General features: G+C 35.8%; 1 protein-coding gene across 1 annotated transcript in view; it reads right to left on the bottom strand.

The window, feature by feature from the left end:
- LRP2 (LDL receptor related protein 2) overlaps nucleotides 1-18,704 on the bottom strand; it is a 109,379-nt gene that overhangs the window by 55,690 nt on the left and 34,985 nt on the right. Inside the window, exons 12-30 of the mRNA XM_042822612.1 lie at nucleotides 17,531-17,754; nucleotides 16,641-16,847; nucleotides 14,903-15,105; nucleotides 14,147-14,287; nucleotides 13,050-13,253; nucleotides 12,072-12,264; nucleotides 11,517-11,642; nucleotides 11,162-11,292; nucleotides 10,395-10,532; nucleotides 9,201-9,482; nucleotides 7,776-8,015; nucleotides 6,989-7,108; nucleotides 6,506-6,622; nucleotides 5,461-5,838; nucleotides 4,318-4,566; nucleotides 3,183-3,394; nucleotides 2,538-2,722; nucleotides 1,387-1,615; nucleotides 184-361 (exon numbers count right to left, since the gene is read on the bottom strand). Of these exons, the coding sequence (XP_042678546.1) occupies nucleotides 184-361; nucleotides 1,387-1,615; nucleotides 2,538-2,722; nucleotides 3,183-3,394; nucleotides 4,318-4,566; nucleotides 5,461-5,838; nucleotides 6,506-6,622; nucleotides 6,989-7,108; nucleotides 7,776-8,015; nucleotides 9,201-9,482; nucleotides 10,395-10,532; nucleotides 11,162-11,292; nucleotides 11,517-11,642; nucleotides 12,072-12,264; nucleotides 13,050-13,253; nucleotides 14,147-14,287; nucleotides 14,903-15,105; nucleotides 16,641-16,847; nucleotides 17,531-17,754 (3,757 nt within the window). The remainder of the gene's footprint in view (nucleotides 1-183; nucleotides 362-1,386; nucleotides 1,616-2,537; nucleotides 2,723-3,182; nucleotides 3,395-4,317; nucleotides 4,567-5,460; nucleotides 5,839-6,505; nucleotides 6,623-6,988; nucleotides 7,109-7,775; nucleotides 8,016-9,200; nucleotides 9,483-10,394; nucleotides 10,533-11,161; nucleotides 11,293-11,516; nucleotides 11,643-12,071; nucleotides 12,265-13,049; nucleotides 13,254-14,146; nucleotides 14,288-14,902; nucleotides 15,106-16,640; nucleotides 16,848-17,530; nucleotides 17,755-18,704) is intronic.

Raw genomic sequence — 18,704 nt, 5'->3', positions numbered from 1 at the left:
TTCCTAAACACTGGACTACTCAGCAGGTTGGAAAGACTGAAAAGATTTTCAGTTTTAAGTCAGTGGCATAAATCATTTTCTTGTTTTAACCCAGACTACTTGTTGACATGACTGATTCCAGAATGCACGACATTACTTTGTGACATATTTTTGTAATCATCAAAGTTGTTTTGCTGAACTTACCATAAGGTTGCTTTACAGGATGAACTGCCACAAGCCCCAAAGGCTGGTGAATGTTATAAATCATAACTGTTTGGTTTCCTCCATGCCATTTATTGGCCCTAATTACTCGGTTAGTATACCGGTCACTCCAGTAGACAAAATCTTCAAAGATAGTTAGAGCATGAGGATGTTGCAAAATCTGTGAGGCAAGAATGTTTATCACTTTAGTTCTGGAGATAGCAAAGCTTGCCCTGTAATAACAGAGCTAAGAAAAAATTTAAAAAAGAAAAAAAGAAAAAAAAAAAGAAAAGCTGCCGTCTCAAAAGCTATTTTTACCAAGTGAGTATGAAATATCATCTACTGCCTGAAAACAAGGCACCAATTATGAGGGAGCTTTTCTTTTTTTTTTTTTTTTTAAAGTATGTACAGCATGAGAAATTAATAAAGCAGTCTATCTGCAAGGCAGAACACAGGCAAACAAAAAATAAAGACCCAACTGCAGATTTTCATGGGCACAAGTGAAAATGCAACAGTTATGAATCTGCAAAGACCATTCAGTTCCAATAAGCTTCCCTATAATTTACCACATTGTTGAAGAAGATGGCTCAATGAAATTTCTGAAGATTGAGGCAAGAAATATTGCACCTGTTTCTAATGCACAAGAATTGCCTACTTAGCCAAAGATAAACGGATCCCAAGGTTCAATTCTTAAAAATACACATTGCTATTCATACCAGCTTATAAGAATAAGTAAACTGTGGTGTTGGTACACAGTCCTGTCAATTGACAGCAGTACGTTGCTTAAGGATAACCTGTCAGAAGTTCTCCCTTCACAACATTCCCAGCAAATAGCAAATCTTGTCAGCAGATCATCCTCTGTTGCTACAGTTATCACTGATAGAAGGTGGCAAGGAGAAGTCCTCCAGTTTTTTTAATTATGTTAGTTACAGCAGTGTCAGATGTCACTTTTAGACTTCACACGTAGACAGAACAAATGAGAATGATCTACAGCATTAAGTCTACACTTAGCTCTAGGTTCCACTGAAAATATAAAAGACTGAATGGTTTATGTAATTAATTTTCCAGCGGTAACAAGCAGCTAGAATACTTCACTACTTACTTCACCAGAACATTTTGAACAGAATGGCTATGATTGTGCAAATACACTGTTGAGCAGTATCAGAAAGGAGATAGAAAAACACTGTTTATTAATTAACATCTTACCAAATCACTTGCAACCACCTGTCGTCTGTTGTTCCCATTGTAATCACAAAAGTCAATATAATCAAGATAAGCATCAGCAAAATAAAGAAGTTTATTTGGGTAGTCAATGCAGAGTCCATTGGGCCAGTAGATTTTACTGTTAATAATCACTGTTCGCAATTTGCCATCCATACTGGCTTTTTCAATTCGGGGGTTTTGGCCCCAGTCAGTCCAGAACATCACATGAGCACTGAAAAAAAGTAACTAAGAGTTACCAATCTGAAGAAAAAAAAAAGAAAAAAAAAAGAAAAAGAAAAAAGCAAGCTGCCTATGAAGCTTAATTAGCCAGAAAGATGTTTAAGAAATGTCCTAACCAATGATACTGAAATCACTCATATCAGCAATATGTTTATTCATGACATTACCATCATTTCTGATGTAAAAACTTTTGAATGCTTCTGAGCTATTTTATTTTGTAAAAAAGAACAGTAAAAACTCCGTCATCATTACTGTTGACTACATATGTTGACTGCAAGGCGATTCCGTTTCCTAAATACTAACTTGATGCAGGCTTGTGCTTTCACAGGCACATTGATCGTGCTACCAGAGCTATAACTGAAGAGCGCTACGTGGTTGGCAGTAAGCAGAGCTCAAGACACTGGAGAGTTCGTAAAACAGAAGTCTGCACACGAACAGTTCAAATTAGAAAATTTCACTTACTCTGCCGCTTCTCAAAACAGGAAGGTATTTTTTGTGATGACATTAACACATGATGGCAATTATTTTTCATTTGGGGGTACAAGGGAACCTGTCCTTTGTCAGGTAGAAATAGGGAGGCATACCACCTTATGCTGAACATACACATATTTGTGGCACACCACTGACTAATGATATACCAAACTTTTAAATTTAAAGTTTGTACCTAGGAAGAAGATCTCTTTCTGAGGAAGGCAAATATCTTGTTAGAGCAAATCAGATTAACACATTACAAATAATGATCATTTGAAACTAAATATAAAATGAACACTCTAAACACATCATTTAAAAACTGTATTTTCAGTTTTCTCTTCCACTTGTCACTTATAATTACAATATCATTTGGGCATATCTCAGGTTTGAATATTGTTATCATAAAATATGTATCTTCTCAAAACAAAATAAAAAAATCTTACTCAATTCTGGGATCTAACACTAGTCCCCTTGGGTTTGTTACATTTTCACTAATCAGCACAGTCCTGTGGCTCCCATCCATTTTAGAGACTTCAATTGTTTCCAGAACAAAGTCTGTCCAGTAAAGATTGCGTCCTACCCAATCTACTGCTATACTTTCAGTCACGGTGACACCACTGTCAAACACCTGTTTAACAACAGAAATTAAAACAAAACAAAACAAAACAAGAGAGAGACAGAGAGAGAGAAAAAAAACTAATTGTTATCACTTCTCACACTTTATTCCTCTGTAAATACAGAAAACAGGTAACCAAATTTCAACTATTTTCTAGGCCTTTTATACAGAATGAGCCTCAGAGTGCTTACTAGGCATATACCCACTCTTACTAACTTCAGCCGTACGGAAGAAGTATGCACTTACTATGGGGAAAATCAGTGTATAGTCTAGTGTTACAAAGCTTCCCTAAAACATTCAGGTTCCTTTTTCAAAAAGGTATAGGAAACATTAGCTTAGCATCTACTGAGTTGTTTCACTTAGCCTATCTCCCTTATTAATACTAGGGGTTTGCCTCTTCCCTTAAGTGGAGATACAACGTCTTCATTTTCTTTCAACAGTGAAGAGACAAGTGAAACTCAGTGAAACTTACTATTTTTTGGTCAGTCCCATTTTGGTAAGCACTCCAAATTTTATCCTGTGTTGTATCAGACCAAAAGATACGATCTGAGATTGAATCAAAATCAATAGCCACAATATTCCTCCCATCCCTAATGAGAGAATAGATACTGTGTGACTGAGAGGTGATGTTGTCCACAACAATTTGGTTACGACTTGCCACTAGCAAAAGAAGATTCCCAGACTCTGTTAAAGAAAAAGAAATTTAAACAAACCACTTAGCTATCCAACAGTAACTCTGTTAGACAAGTAACAATGAGTAATTGAGTAATTAGACATGGTTTTACAGCATCAAAGTAATTATATCTAGATGCATGGGTTGAAAGGGCAAATTCAAAATCAACTCCCAGGCAAATATATTTTATCGTATCTATTCTGTCTATCCTGACACCTTGTGATCTACTCTGGCTTTCTTTTATTCTTCCTCCATCGTTTATTCCAACACACTCTCCTTTCAGTCTCACACTGGGACCTTGGTTTTTTAGTTTGCAGCTGAGCCAGAACTTACTTCCCTCGGAGTCACTTTCAACTCCCAAACCTGATTGAAACTGCAAAGGTCTCTGTCCCACAAGTTATCCTTCTCAGACTGCAGAACCTGAGGATACCCCTAAACCAGGAACCTTATGGTAACAATGGGTTTATGGTTCCTTTAGCACACTATGTAAGAGATACAGAACAACAGAGAACTGGGCTGGCTCAGTCTTCCTTGCTCTCCAGAATTAAGACCATAACACAGACATTAAACCCTCATGAAAAGACTGGGTTATAAACACTCTCAATGCAGTGAACTTCATAAAAGAGCAGATTTTAACTTATGATTTAGAGATGCCTGGCACTGCTTTTCTCCAGAATATATTATTATTTTTTTTTTTTTTACCACTGTGGATTTAATAACCCAGGATGTTAATCTAAATATTGTATTTCAACAAAATAATACTTTCCAATTAACCCCGAGTGGCTGTTTTAATACTCAGGATAATCTGCTATGAATGACTGTCCGTGGCTGTTGCATCTCCTCTTTCAAAAGATAACAGTATGAAAATGAAAAAAAAAACCAGACACTTTCCAGCACCGCTGCCATTTTTAAGGCTGACACCAGTATTTCTCACCTGCCACTTTACAAATCCTCCCATTGGTTTCCAGAATGTATCCTTCATCACAGTAACATCGAAAAGATCCTCTCTCATTGTAACAGTGCTGACTACAAAAGCCTGGAGGGTCACATTCATTAATATCTTCACAGGTCTTAGAATCATTTGCGAGCTGGTATCCAACAGGACAAGTACACTGAGCTCCAAAGGGTCCTTGAATACATTCATGAGTGCAGCCTGCATTATTATCAGAGCAGCTCTCCTGATCTAAAATGGGGTTGGGAAAAGAAATAAGCATATAGTTAACAAAAGCTCTCTATGCTAGATTTATTACTTTGCTGTTGCATTGTACCAGCCTGAAATTGCTGTTAAAACATGCTGCACAATTATCAGTTATGCATTTGAGACCAGGTTGAGGCTCTTATGCAAAATACAACATACACAATGCATATGAAGGCAGATAACACAGCATTTACCACCGAGTCCCAGAATTCACTTGCAACAATGTTTTCAAAAATACCTAGATTATACAAAATATTTGCTGTACAACTCCAGCACTAAAATCTTGTTAATACACAAAAATTTAAAATCACGTATAATCATACCTGGCTGGGGTTCATCTGAGAATGTGCATTGATTAAAGAAAGAAAGGAAAGAAGGAAGGGAAGAAAGAAAAAGGTTACGATTAAATCAAATAATAATCAACACAAATACAAATAGCTACAAATAGCTAGCTACAGATTAACTTTTAGATTTTTTTCGTGATTTTTGAAATTAGAAATTTAAAAGAAAGTATTAAAGACTGAATCGTGTTTAATCTGAATGTAAGGCATACCCTTCTTTAGTGAATCTGTTTGAGAAAACAAACCTCATTCCAATATAGTTACACAAAAGCCACTGTAGTCAGTGAAATTCAGCATATAATTCAGAGCATAAGATTGGATATAGTTAATGAGTTCACCTTAGTCTCCCTTCACTGCAAGGAAGTTCCACTTCATAATTAGTGCTTTAATTACACTAAGCTTACAATTTCTGCTAGAAATGTTGCTACAATAACAACACATGCTGAATATAACACAGCTGTTCTGTGGATACTCAGCATTTTATGCCTGTAGTCACAGCACACTGTAGGTTCTTGTAGATGCTTGAACAGTAACTTACTGCACAGTGGGGATTCATCTGCTCCATTAGGACAATCAGCAGAATTATCACAAACTTTGCTCAGATTCACACAGATACTATGGCCGGGACATTGCCACTGCCAGCTGGGACACCGAAAGGGTTGCGTAGGACAATCTCTCTCATCACTCATATCCCTGCAGTCATTATCACCATCACAGATCCATGCTCGGTAGACACAGTTGCCATTGTCACAGCGGAAAAGGGATGGAGGACAGGTCCTGGCAGGACATCTGTGATGTTCATCTGAGCCATCTGCACAGTCAAGATGGCCATCACATTCCCAGCTAGCAGGAACACAATTGCCATCTGATTGGCACTGGAATTCATCCTGGTGGCACATTCCTGGTGGTCTTGTAGCTAAAACAGTGACATTCAAAAGTTCAGAAATGAGATGAAGAGCTACTGTTTTCAGTTCTTGTCTTGCCGAAGTAATTACAACACTATAAAAAGCTCTGTTGCTTTTAAATCGGGCCATAGAATCACAGTCATTCAATATACATGACATTCCAGAATTTGGACAAATTAGCTCCTACTTTATAATACAGTGAATAAAGCAATATATGGTCATGCTTTAAACAAGCACACATTGCTATCTATGTATACTGACATCTATGAGCATACCCAACACAAGATGAAATTACTCTCTGAAATAAGTTCTCACCATCTCATATTGAAAAATACTAACTTAAATGTAAATAATATCTCAAGGGAAAAAAATTTAATATGACTCTCACAGAGCAAAAGTTTCCAGCTTCCTAGCTGAACAGACTTTTAAGCCTTACTTTTAAACCTTATGGTGCCAAATTAAACAAAACTTGAGAGACAAATGGGATGCAGGCACCACTCTGCTAGAAAGCTACTCTTAAGCTGAAATCTACCGTGTGTGAAATTTTGGCTCACAAGAAGTATTTACAAGCAAGTTTATCTAAGTAATAATTTTCAAGTTTGAATGACTGTATTTCAAATTATCTGACACAGGAGATAAAATTTTGCACAGCATCACCTAATAAATCCCTATACTTACGGCAATCGGTCTCGTCTGAGTGATCATTACAGTCAAAAACACCATCACATTGGTAGTAAGAACTGATACACTGGTCTCCACTTACACATTTAAACTCTGTGCCACTGCAATTGTATACTAAAAAAGGAAAAAAGTTAGTTACTTTATTTTCAGAGCTAGACTGAGCCATATTTTTCTACAGGTGCACAAGGCAGCTATGGCACCAGAAGTCCAAGTCCCACTGAAGACTGCTATTTCTATGTGATACAGAAAATGACTTTGAAATCTACAGAAAACTTAGATTTCAGCCCTCTGAAACCACCCAAAAGATCAAAGAGCTTACAATAAATACTAAAACAAGTATCATTAACAGAGCTAATTTATGGATAGGTTTATTGCGCCTATCTGCTATCCTAGAGCTCATAATATGAGGTCACCAAATACCCTTCGGGGCACAACAGTGAGAAACAATAAAGGGGTGGAACAAACAAAGATTGCACTTACTGCAGTCATGCTCATCAGCACCATCTACACAGTCTTTGTCCCCATCACAGACATAGTATGGGTCAATACAGCGATGGTCTGGACACTGAAACTGCCTGGGCTCACAAGTACCTGTGAAAGCTGTTAAGAATGACAGTAATCACAGCCTTGTTTATTTTCTCTCATCTGAAATCAGCATAATACAGGGACAGCATACAAACAATATCTCTAAATTGCAGTCTGCAATGAAGCAGCTAGTAAACATCCAAATGACAAGCACTGCTACATTAACATCAAGAAATTATTTATTCATATGTAGACTGTGTCTCATGCAAAAGAAACAGTCCATTCCAATTAGTGAGAAATAATGCAAATTGAAGTATATAGAGAAACTGTCTTACTTCACCGCAAAGTAATTACAGATATTTCTGGACAAAAACATCAACATTAAATCAGTTGACCACACCATCAGTCATTACTGAAACTGCTCATTAAGTATGTATTTTGAATGTGTGAGATATAGATGCTTTTTGCTGTAAGTTGTAGTGGGTAACATTATGCAGCACCATGAATACAACTCTCACAGCTGCACCGTCTTACTGCTTTTTAATTATTTTTCTTCATTCTACATGGCTCTGGTAGCTCGAAGTAGGTGAGTTTTCAACATCTTACTGAAAAACATGAATCCCACTTAGATACTAGATCTTTCTTCCTAATTTCATTTCTCATTTTTAGACTTGTGCATATAGACATACACAGATGTTCACTGTTTGTTTGTTTGTTTTAAAAAGACAGTTCAGATACTCACTGCAATTCTTTTCATCGGACCCATCACCACAGTCGTTATCAGTATCACACAGCCAGATCCTAGGAATACATCTATTATTGTCACATGTAAACAGGGTCTCAGGGCATGATGTGGGTCCTTGTGTGGGACAACGCAATTCATCGCTGCCATCAAAACAGTCATTATGTTTATCACAATGCCACCGACTTGGAATACACTGTCCACTGGCACAGGTGAAAGCTGATGAGGAACAAGTATTGTCTAAACAAAAAAATAAAAGAGAACACTTATAATGATCTCCAAGATGTACCTTCCCTGCCAGCATGTTAAATATATTTAAATATTTACTATGCTTACAGAATATCTAAATTACACATCACATTCTACAACGCACATTGCTTAAAATGAAAGTGTCAGTCATGCTGCAAAACTGTTGCAAAAGCAAACTAAATTCTTGTAAGCTTTTTTTTTAAGCTGCATGAATAAAAGCTATAAATTACTAAGACTTCACATCGATCTAAAAAGAAAGCAAGAAAAATCATTCAAGTAACCATCTGTTTCATACCTTCTTTTCCCAAAACAGATTTATTCTACAATATCCTACTAATAAGAAATAGGTTTTATAACTTACTCATACTTGTTACTTCTGTGCATTAAGGGGCACATTTAATTCTTACATGCTGTTCTCTTGTATGTAATTTAAAAGAATTAACTCTAAAGGGGCACCAAACATGCCACAAGAGCCAAGAACTCTTCAGTATTTTAAGAAATACAGATATTAATTTGTTTTCTCCATTTCACTTGATCAACAAAGTAACTTCATTTTTTTTAGGTCGTTTTACAGTAAAAGCAGGAAATTAATTCATTTAACTTTTAACTCATTTCACTGTGAAAAAGAAGATCTAACAAACAGTTCAGAAGTGCCCAAACATAATGAAAATCTGAAAAAAATCTGTTTAATTCAGCTATTAAATGAAATAAAGGCACTGCTTTAATCTCAGAAGTAGGCTAGGCAATGCACGTGGTTTTGTTATTTTTCTTATGGTGCTCTTTTTAAATGCCTTAAACTTTATTAAGACCTTTTGTCCTTCTCCAGGTATTAAAATAAAACAAGAAAGTGATATTTCAACGTCTCTCAAATTTACAAAAAACTAAGAATAAATGTAGACTTTTTCTTTAGAAGAGACATCTTTGTCACTCTTTAAATGAATGCTGAATCCAGTTAGACGTTAATATTTTCGTGCATCTTCAACTGTCTGGTGTTGAATTCCCTATGAGTTATCCTGTTACTTTCAAAGTAACTTATCCTCCAAATTGGTCTCAGGATTTATCCACAAATAGAACACTAAAAAAATCAGATTTTATTCCAAGGAAATCAGACTGACACATCAAACTTTCAGAAATAAAATCACCAAATACTGATAGTAAATTACAGGGAGCACTTACTTAAAGAACCACAGTTTTGTTCATCACTGTTATCATGGCAATCGTCAATGCCATCACACTGATAGTAACGAGGCACACATCTTCCATTGTTGCAGGAAAACGAGTATGAGCCACACTGCAAAGTTGGTGGCTCATTAGATGGATCTTCAACACACGTCAGTTGATTTGAAGCCAGTTTCATGCCATATGGACAACCACAAACTCTCTGAAAATTTGGTACTGGGAAGCAGAAATGGCTGCAATCTCCATTGGGATTTGTTCCTCTGTTACAGTAGTTAGAGCCTTAAAGAGTGATAGAGAAGACATATGTGTACACTATTGATAACAGCTTGGAAACTATTAAAAGCGCAGAGTAACTGCAAAAGAATTTAAAAAAAAAAAAAAAAGATCCTGTAGCAAAATCTGATTCTGCTTACAATGCCAAATAAGGTGAAGTACCGATAAGCAGTAGTTAGTCAAAAATAAGCCCTTCATTCCATACAGTCTTCAATGACACAAGTGTTAAAGAATACCAAAAACACCTTATACAATTTTGTCAAAGATTTCTGCTATTTTTTGGCAAATATCTGCAAATAAATACTCTACAGTAAATTTGGACTTTTGTCTCAGCAAGACTAGCATACCTGATCCAGTGTTTGGAGGCCACATAGGTAGTGAACCTTAGCGTGAGCTTTGATAAGCACACTGGGTGTTTTACCAAGATAACTATAATATCAAATCCTTATTTTAGATCATATAACTGCATATATTTGATGAATAAAAAGAAGAAAAAAAGACTTACGCACAGTGATTACTTTAAGAATAGTATTTTAATTCATATAATTTAATTTAGTTTAATTAGTTTATCCAATCCTTCAAAGTAAGTAGTTCCGATTAACTAAAACCTCTACTGGGTAAAGATAAACACAAGACTGGAATTGGTGATAAGGTAATGCAAGATACAGTGAAATAAAAATTCCATTTGTCAAGATTATTAAATAAAGAAACAGATACAGTGGAGAAAAACCATATGCAGTCACAAGTCACTCAAATGTAGAACCTGAGACTGTATGTGTCTGTGCTGTCTCTCTCACACATCACAGTTGTGACTAAGAAAGCCATTTTAAAATTGAGAATGAAACATCTTGAATTAATGTCCCAAAATATCTTCTCTTACTCTGTATTTCATATCTTCCACCTGTACAACGAGCTCACCTATTTGGGAATGTGCATCATATGCTTTAACATGCATAATGTTACTAATGCCCCTCCTAATAATAGTCATTTCTCCTCCATCAGACTTTCTCACTCGAACTATTCCACCAAGTCTCCAGTCAGTGAAATAGGCATAGCCTGTTTTGAAAGACATTTAACAAACAATAGTTACAGTGCAAAATGACATAAAATATCAAGCATCATAAGATAGAACTGCAAGGCATTTCATGTAAATGTAGTATTTTTTCATAATTATTTCCTGAAAAAGACTGACTTCCATCATTCACAGCAAAAGTGAAGTTACAGTTACAGACAGATATAACTTAGGAAAAACAAAAAAAACCCTCTTAGATATTGCTTAATATAAGATATAACAGACTCTAGTGATATTTCAAATTCTAGGACAGTTTTTAAAATAATTAAGACTTTTTTTTTGAAGGGGTTAGAATATTCTGAAGAGGTTTTTGCACAATATCCAATGGGGTCAGATGCTGTCATTCTTCTTTGCACACACCATGAATCCAATGAACTCTACATATAATTAATAAAATCCTGAAATTGCTATTCACCTCTAGAGAAGCATCCCAATTTGAAAGCTATAATTACCTGTTTTGTTGCACTAAGAGTTAGCTCACCTGACTGAGTTAGATATCTAGTCAAAACACAATATTGCAAAAAACACTTGTTTTATCTCACATACTCACATATCATCACATGAACAGCATTTTGTGATATTAACAGGTAGTATTTTTCAATGCCAGACTTACCTCCAAAAATAGTAAGGCCAAATGGATGAGTCATCTGAGCAATACGTTCAAGAGTTCGTCTGTCCAGTCCATCAAAGGTGCTATGCTCAATTTTATCAAAAAAGGCATCCACCCAATACAGTCTTAGAGAACTAGAAATAATGAAAATGTTTTATCTCTTCAAATGACATGATATTTATTATGAAGTACTAACATTCAATAATAATCCTAAATCAGTCGAGATGATACAGTGGAGGAAAAGGGGTGTCGTCTGAGAAAACCTTGCATTTTACAGGTTTTTATACAGTTGGAAGAAAAACATCTTCAGCAAGGCAGTGCCAGCACTCATAACTCGACACAACTGTACTGTCCTTACCTCCAGTCAATGGCTAAGCCGTTAGGCCAGCCTAGAGTTGTATTCACAATTGGTAAGCCATGTGATCCATCACTCCAGGCCCTCATAATTTTAGCAGGACGGAACCAATCCGTCCAGAATATATACCTGAAAGTATACACCAGAATACACATAAGCCCACACACTTAAGAACCTACCTTCCCCATACTTCAGAAAACCCACGTATTTTGCCATGGCCTCCCCCTCTCCTCAGTCACTAGTGGAACTGACAATATTTACCCTGTGTACAATGATTTCCAAAATGATCTTAAGTTATTTGTGCCTCTCAACATGATACTCAGCTAAAACTGTTATGGATTTCATTTAACTAATTTACAAGGAGGAAGAATCAAGCAAAAGTGCATTCTTCAGGTAATACTTGCAAGTACACGAGAACATTACAAAGACTTTGCTCCTGATCCTTTTGACTTAGGCATACAGTCAAAGACTTAAGGCTAGTGTTAAGTAACTGAGATGCAGTGAACAAAAAAATTAGCTCGTTCACGTAATTTCAAGACAGAATCAAGGACTATTTACCCAATGACAGGATGAACAACTATTGATCGAGGATTATTTAAATTCTGAACAATAGCTCTTCTAGATTTATCTGCAAGCCTCATTACACTTATGCTTCTGTATCGAGGGTCTGTCCAGTATAGATTCTTTGAGATCCAGTCAAAGGCCAAGTCTTCAACACTTTCCACTCTATTAGCCGTCAGAATTTCTCTTCCTAGAATTCACAATAGATACAATCACTGTACACATTCAAGATCGGAAGGAATAACCCAAAAGTATTATTCTATTCACAAAAATAATGGTTTCCCTGGTAAAAATGCTGCTTCTGTGCTACCTGTATAACGCCCTTAGGGGTGCCCTTTGTTCCAGGTTAAGGAAGCATATGCTTCAGGAACACAAATCCAAAAGAGAAGAAACGTAAAGACATGGCATTGTTTGGTCCCCAAGTTACATCTTAGTCAACAAACAGACGGTGAGCTGCAATTACCATTACTCTGATCCAAGGCATCATGCTAGTTCAGGAGGCTATATGCTGACTTACGCACTCGATCTTTATTAAAACTTTGATAGAAATAGTCTTCACACTATCACAAAAAGGACTCCCAAAATCTCATAACAGTAAAGTTCCTTTTTTCTACTGCAATTTTATGACAAACATCTTGCTCTTCAGATAGGAAAATAGAAAAGAGAAACTAAGTCTTATACTATAAAAAGATGTAATAGTCTGAGGATGACAAATGCAAGTTGTGACGAGTGCTAAAAACTGTTCATTCGCAAGCACACTCACCAAATCTGTTAAATTACTGAAGGCAATTTTTTACTGCTTTTATGAGCTTAACATGAGTTGAACCAATATTTGACAAACATTTTTCAGATTACTGAGATGATGCAGATTTTTCTGTATATGTCACAAATGAATTTTTTTGTGTGGCTTTTTAGGGATATACATAGTACTCTCCGTATCACAATTACTCTGTATTTCTTAAGAATGATTCTCACCTGAACCATCAGTTTTCTGTTTATAGATCATGTCTCTACTTGTGTCTGAAAAAAAAATGGTGTCTTCTTGAGCCCAGAAGTCAATTCCAACAAAATATGAAGGGCTTCCTGTTACAGGTATGATCACATCTTCTTGGGTAGAAAGATTGAATGGGACTCCCCGCACTGCTAGCTGGGATGAAAATAGCAGAAACTGCTGCACAGCTGCAAAAGAGAAGAAAAGACACAGTCTTTACTTATTTACAGGGAAAGAAAATTGAGCATTAATTAATTAAAACTTTATTTTCCTTTCACAACACTAATATCATAGAAATTGAAGAAAGAAAGAATAAGAAAATATAAATTTAAATACATACAGACTTTAAAAAAATGAATAGAAGAAACTCAACATAGAATATTAAGTGATGTACCCAGGTCTTTTTTCTGCCTTGTTACTGTGGTCCTAATACACCTTTAAAAAAAAATCCCTATGGATACAGAAATCTCTCATGCTAATCTCTTTATAATCACATATATAAATAAAATGTTCGGGTTCTGTGGAATCACCATATAGTCAGGCCATATCTGAGTAGCAAGAGGCATAACTACATGATTAAACAGCAGTGGATAAAGATACATGGCTTAATTTGCCAATAACTCCCAACAGTAAACATCCCAGTAACAAGTAATCCAGAGAGCAGCAGTTTGCTGATGGAAGCTCACAACCCCAACTCTGAATCTCTTGCCATAAAGGGAGAAGAACAACTTTTCCCGTACAATACTTTAGTTATGTAGATCCCACATTCAAATCATGTAAAATCTCCAAGTGTCCATGCTTGACTTTAGGGCTAAGAGCTTAATCATACTGCTTTCTATACACATTCCATATCAAACTCTCTTAAAATGCTCACAGAAAGTGGTGAGCTTAAGTTGTTATGGCTTGAAATGAACCTCAGCATCATACATTTGAAGTTGTTAACAAGAGTTGTAGCAGAAAAACACAAAGTCCTTGGCATACCGAAATCACGTTGCTATTGAAGAGAAGGAACAGGTTCTATAAATATCTCTGGAGTTAATGGAACACTGCTATTTCCAACAATCACGTAGCCCCTTCTTACCAACACAATGCCGTCCATCTATGTGTAGATCAAAGCCCAGTATACATCTACAGCGATAACCTAGTCCATCATTATCTGTTTTGTGACTGAGAACACAGATCTGTTCACATCCTCCATTGTTGTTTCCACAAGGATTTCTCACTGAAAAATAATATGTACAGGACTGTAACTTCATCTGGTATATTTTTTTACTGTACTGAAAAATCAAAATAATGATTTTAAAAAGACTTTTTAATCATCCACAATAAAACATACGGACTTCATAGGAATTACAATACTTTGAAATTGTACAACACAAGCTCCACCCTGGAGTGCACTGAATTCCTATCACAGCTAACCAGCACTCAAGGTATTCAATTCTGTACAGAAATGTTCAATGCACAGCATGGAGGGCATCATCAAGGTGATAATTCTCCACAGAGATCTACTTCATAATTATAGCTCACAAAATTCATTCATATTCGTAGCCTTTTCCAACTGTACCCTCACTGCACTGTTTAGGAAGAGAAGTCCCAAATGCCAAAACTGTTCAAGCACAAGTTTGATTCCACCAAATACCAACACATTTTGTAATCCTCACTTTAAAATGTTGCATTTGACTCATCATAATCAAGAGCAGCTCAATGAAAGTCCTGTATAGAAGAGTCCAATCCTAAAAATGTATGTTCCACAATCATTAGCTCTTTGTCTCAAAATGGAAGTCTTTCATTATTTTTAGCAACTTTTCATAAGATAATTCTTAAATTCTTGTCTTACCGTATGGCTGTCTGGCAGCATGATAAACTGTCACTCCATACGGTCTCAGTGAAGACTGGTAGATCACTTGGGGGTTCGATTCTGAAAACTTATTAGCTTTCACCACTGCCATTTTTGTCCAATCAGTGAAATAAACATTGTGTTCAAATAAAGTAATTCCATATGGATGAGGAATCAGCGAGCCTCCATGAGCTATTGTTCTCCTGTTATAAAGATTTTCTTTAATTAATTACAAAATACTATATAGAAAATATATTTTATTAACAGACTAAAAGGCACAGGATTATTCATTTATAATCCAGCTTTTGCTTCTACAGACATCAAAGCAGCCTAAGTACAAACCAAAAAGACCAAATGAACTAAGAGATTAAGTTAAATATACAGGATGTGTAAGCAAAAAACAAATAAAAAATGATTTCTAAGAAAACATAGTGAATAAAAAAAAGTAATCAAAATAACTGAGAGAAAATTACAGAAAAAAAACAAATAGAGGAAATTAAAGATCTCTGTAACATTAATATATTCAAGAAGCCTTGAATGTAAAAAATACATGTCCACCCCTGCGCGCCCGCGCCGCCCCCAAAAAAAAAATCCATGGACTGCATTAAAAAAAATAAATAAAATAAAAGAAAAAGAGATACATGGAAAAGGGACCCGAACTAGGTACCTATGCAAAGCAAAAGAAAATCAAATGCTAACAAGTCATACATATTCTACACAAGAAATTCTGACAGTATTTTTCTGGATAAACACCAGGAGATAAGAAAGACATTAAAGTCCTCAAGTAACACATAACAGTAACACTGATATAATTTTTGTGTAGTCTTGTAGGAAGGTCTACAAATCATGTGAATTCTACAGTTCTATTCCAACAGCTTTCGGGATGATTTAAGTTCACGCTGCAGGCACAAGAGATGTGATCATGTAGAGAGTAAACCATACTTTAACATTGTCTGCAGATATGCTTTTTTACAGAATCGCAAAAACAACCTTGAAAAATACAGATTAAGGAGATCAAAGATATCAGCATTATTTTTACAGTTTTCCAAGTAAAGGAATACACTGAGTAATAAACTTGCCAATGAAGCAGAGAACTGTTTTTCAAGTCACAGTGTAAGAGGTATGTTGAAAGTAAACAAGTTTTTCTTGTGATTGAGTAACAGAGACCAATCACAAATGCAGAGATAAGCAGGCTTCTAAACACTACACTCACAGCCCCATAACAACAGAAAGTCTCCTTTCTTGCATGCTGTGATAGTTTCCCTCACATCACAGTAGGGTGAGTGATGAATTTTAATTTCTGACAGCAAAAATTTATCAAGTGTAAAAAGAAAAAAATCCACAGGACTTAATACCCATTAAACAAAGTAGTGCTTTATAGATTAATAGTTTAAATAAATTCATTTATAAAAAAGATGTAAAGGATGATGATCTAAGACAATGTAGAGTATTCAAAAATAAAAAGCAGACACAAAAATGCATACTAGTAGTGATTGGCTATAAAAGTGTACATTGTAAAAAAAGCGTAACAGGCATTCAGTGTAGAAACTGAACAAAGAATGACAGAGTAATTATGGATTTTCAACTAGTACGATACCACAGGTATCAAGGAATGTCACAGTCATTATTGTAATTTACACCGTTTATGAATCACTTTTTGTTAGACACTGGAATACTTATAACTAGCTAGAAAATAATCCATGTATCCGTAACCTCCAAGGGGTAATATTTCTCTTACCTTTGAAGCCCATCATAAGTTACAGTCTCAATGTAATCAAATCGGCTGTCAACCCAGTATAGCCTTTTTGATACAATATCCAGTGTTATTCCAGCAGGCCAGCCTAATTTTGTTTTTATCAAATCCTGACGGTTTGTGCCATCCATGAAGGCTCTTTCCACTTTAGGATCACCAGACAGACTATCCCAGTCAGAGAAAAATAAGTAACTATAAAGAAAAAATAAAGTCCCGTGTTTCCTTTAGATTTTACACACACATACAAAAAGAATGTACACAGAATTTAGAAACTATGACATCATTTAAATCCAGCACTCTTTCAGGTCAGCTTAACTCACACTTGGCATATAGTAAAAACACACTTCATAATTTCTGCCCAAGAACTGACATGCATTTTCTTTTACACAACAAATCCAGAAAAAAATATACTTTCACCCAAAACAACTCAGAATTACTGAGTACCCTTCCTAAAATACAGACTTAAGCATGCTGCCAGAAATTAATCACTGACAAATCCAAGCTACTGAAGCACGCTGATCTGGGAGGCAGTAGTTTCCCCAGCTTTACCCCACTGCTTTATTTCAGATAATATGAGGTCTGTGGATGCTAACAAGAATTTACAGATAACTTCTAGTCTTGGAAGTCATTCCACTATCCGCCTGTTTTCATGGCTGCAACAAAACAGATTCCATGCATTGGGAACAAAAGCAACGTACAGCTCTCCCATAATAATGTAACATGTACAAGAGTTGAGGATAGAATGTAAGTGTATAAACCATTTTAGATAAGATTCTAAAATAACTAGCCTGGGCTGTTTGTCGGTTCTCCACCTTTTCACGTGAGTAAGAGGAATTTCTGGTATCTTCCACCATTAGCTGACACTTAGCACTTACCCAACAGTTGGATCGAGTGCTATTCCTCTAGGATTTCCCAGATTTTCGGCAATAAGAGTGATACGGTTTGTTCCATCCAAGTTAACCATATCTATTCTGTTCACACTGGTCTCAACCACATACAGTTTATTGTTAACCCAATCCACTGCTAGATTTTCAGGAGTGTCAACCGAAACGTTTAAAACTTCTTGGAAATCAGAGCCATCAATATTAATAGAAAAAACCTGAAAAATACAAATATTATCAATAATGTTATGCTTTGCTAATTGTGAGTCACATGGCACCTATCATCACACCAAGTACAGACTGGCCACTAGATATTAACCAAGACACATACTAAGCTATGTCCAGCTTTGGGTTTTGGGGGGGTGTTGTTTGTTTTTTGTTTTTTGTATGTGTGTGTGTTTGTTGTTATTGTTGTCTGTTTCTTCAAAAAAAAAAAAAAAGCAAAAATTACAGGAAGCTTGATCTTCAAGTAGCATTTCAACAAAATGAAGTAAGGAACAAGCTAAAACAGCTTTTTGCTTTAGCAAGTTGCATGGCAAGTTGCTGGATTAAAAAAATACATGAGGGAAATGGGAAATGCACCTGGCTTTCCTGGAATCTAGCAAAAACTATTATTTCCAATTTAATTGAAACAAATTAACAAGCTTTAGCAAAGCTCTCATCACAGACCAGAAACAAGAGGGGGAGCCCCTACTGTACCAACTATCAGAGGGAAATGACAAGGAAAGTATATTTTGTCAAGTGAAGAAACCAAGGGAAATTTCTCTATCCTGACAAAAAGGAGAAGATTCAATTAGGTTTCTATCTTTATTTCATATAAGCCTAACTTTAACAGCATTGTGCTCAAGAAACATCATCATCACGTAATACTAACAAGCAAACCAATAGCAGCCTATAGTGCTCTTTGTAAATCTTGTATACAGAAGAGCTTAGGGCATCAGGTTAGCCAGCAATATGGTAAGTGAGATAAAGGTGGCACTGCATACAAGCCACGGTTTCCTGTTTTAGTTCATGTCCATCTTTGAAAAGAAAAAAAAATGACAATCCCCTAGTAATACTTACCATATGAGCCATCAAGGTGGAAATACACATCACATGATAATATTCTTAACGTCAATGTTCTCTTCAGATCATTCTAGTTAGGACTTAACTAGATTAATTAATCCTA

Source organism: Centrocercus urophasianus, unplaced genomic scaffold (assembly GCF_019232065.1).
Source record: "Centrocercus urophasianus isolate 14NV4802_14NV808 unplaced genomic scaffold, USGS_Curo_1.0 seq_20, whole genome shotgun sequence".
Lineage (NCBI taxonomy): Eukaryota > Metazoa > Chordata > Aves > Galliformes > Phasianidae > Centrocercus > Centrocercus urophasianus.
The sequence above is the reverse complement of the archived record's forward strand: the minus strand, read 5'-3'. Positions and strand labels throughout refer to the sequence as shown.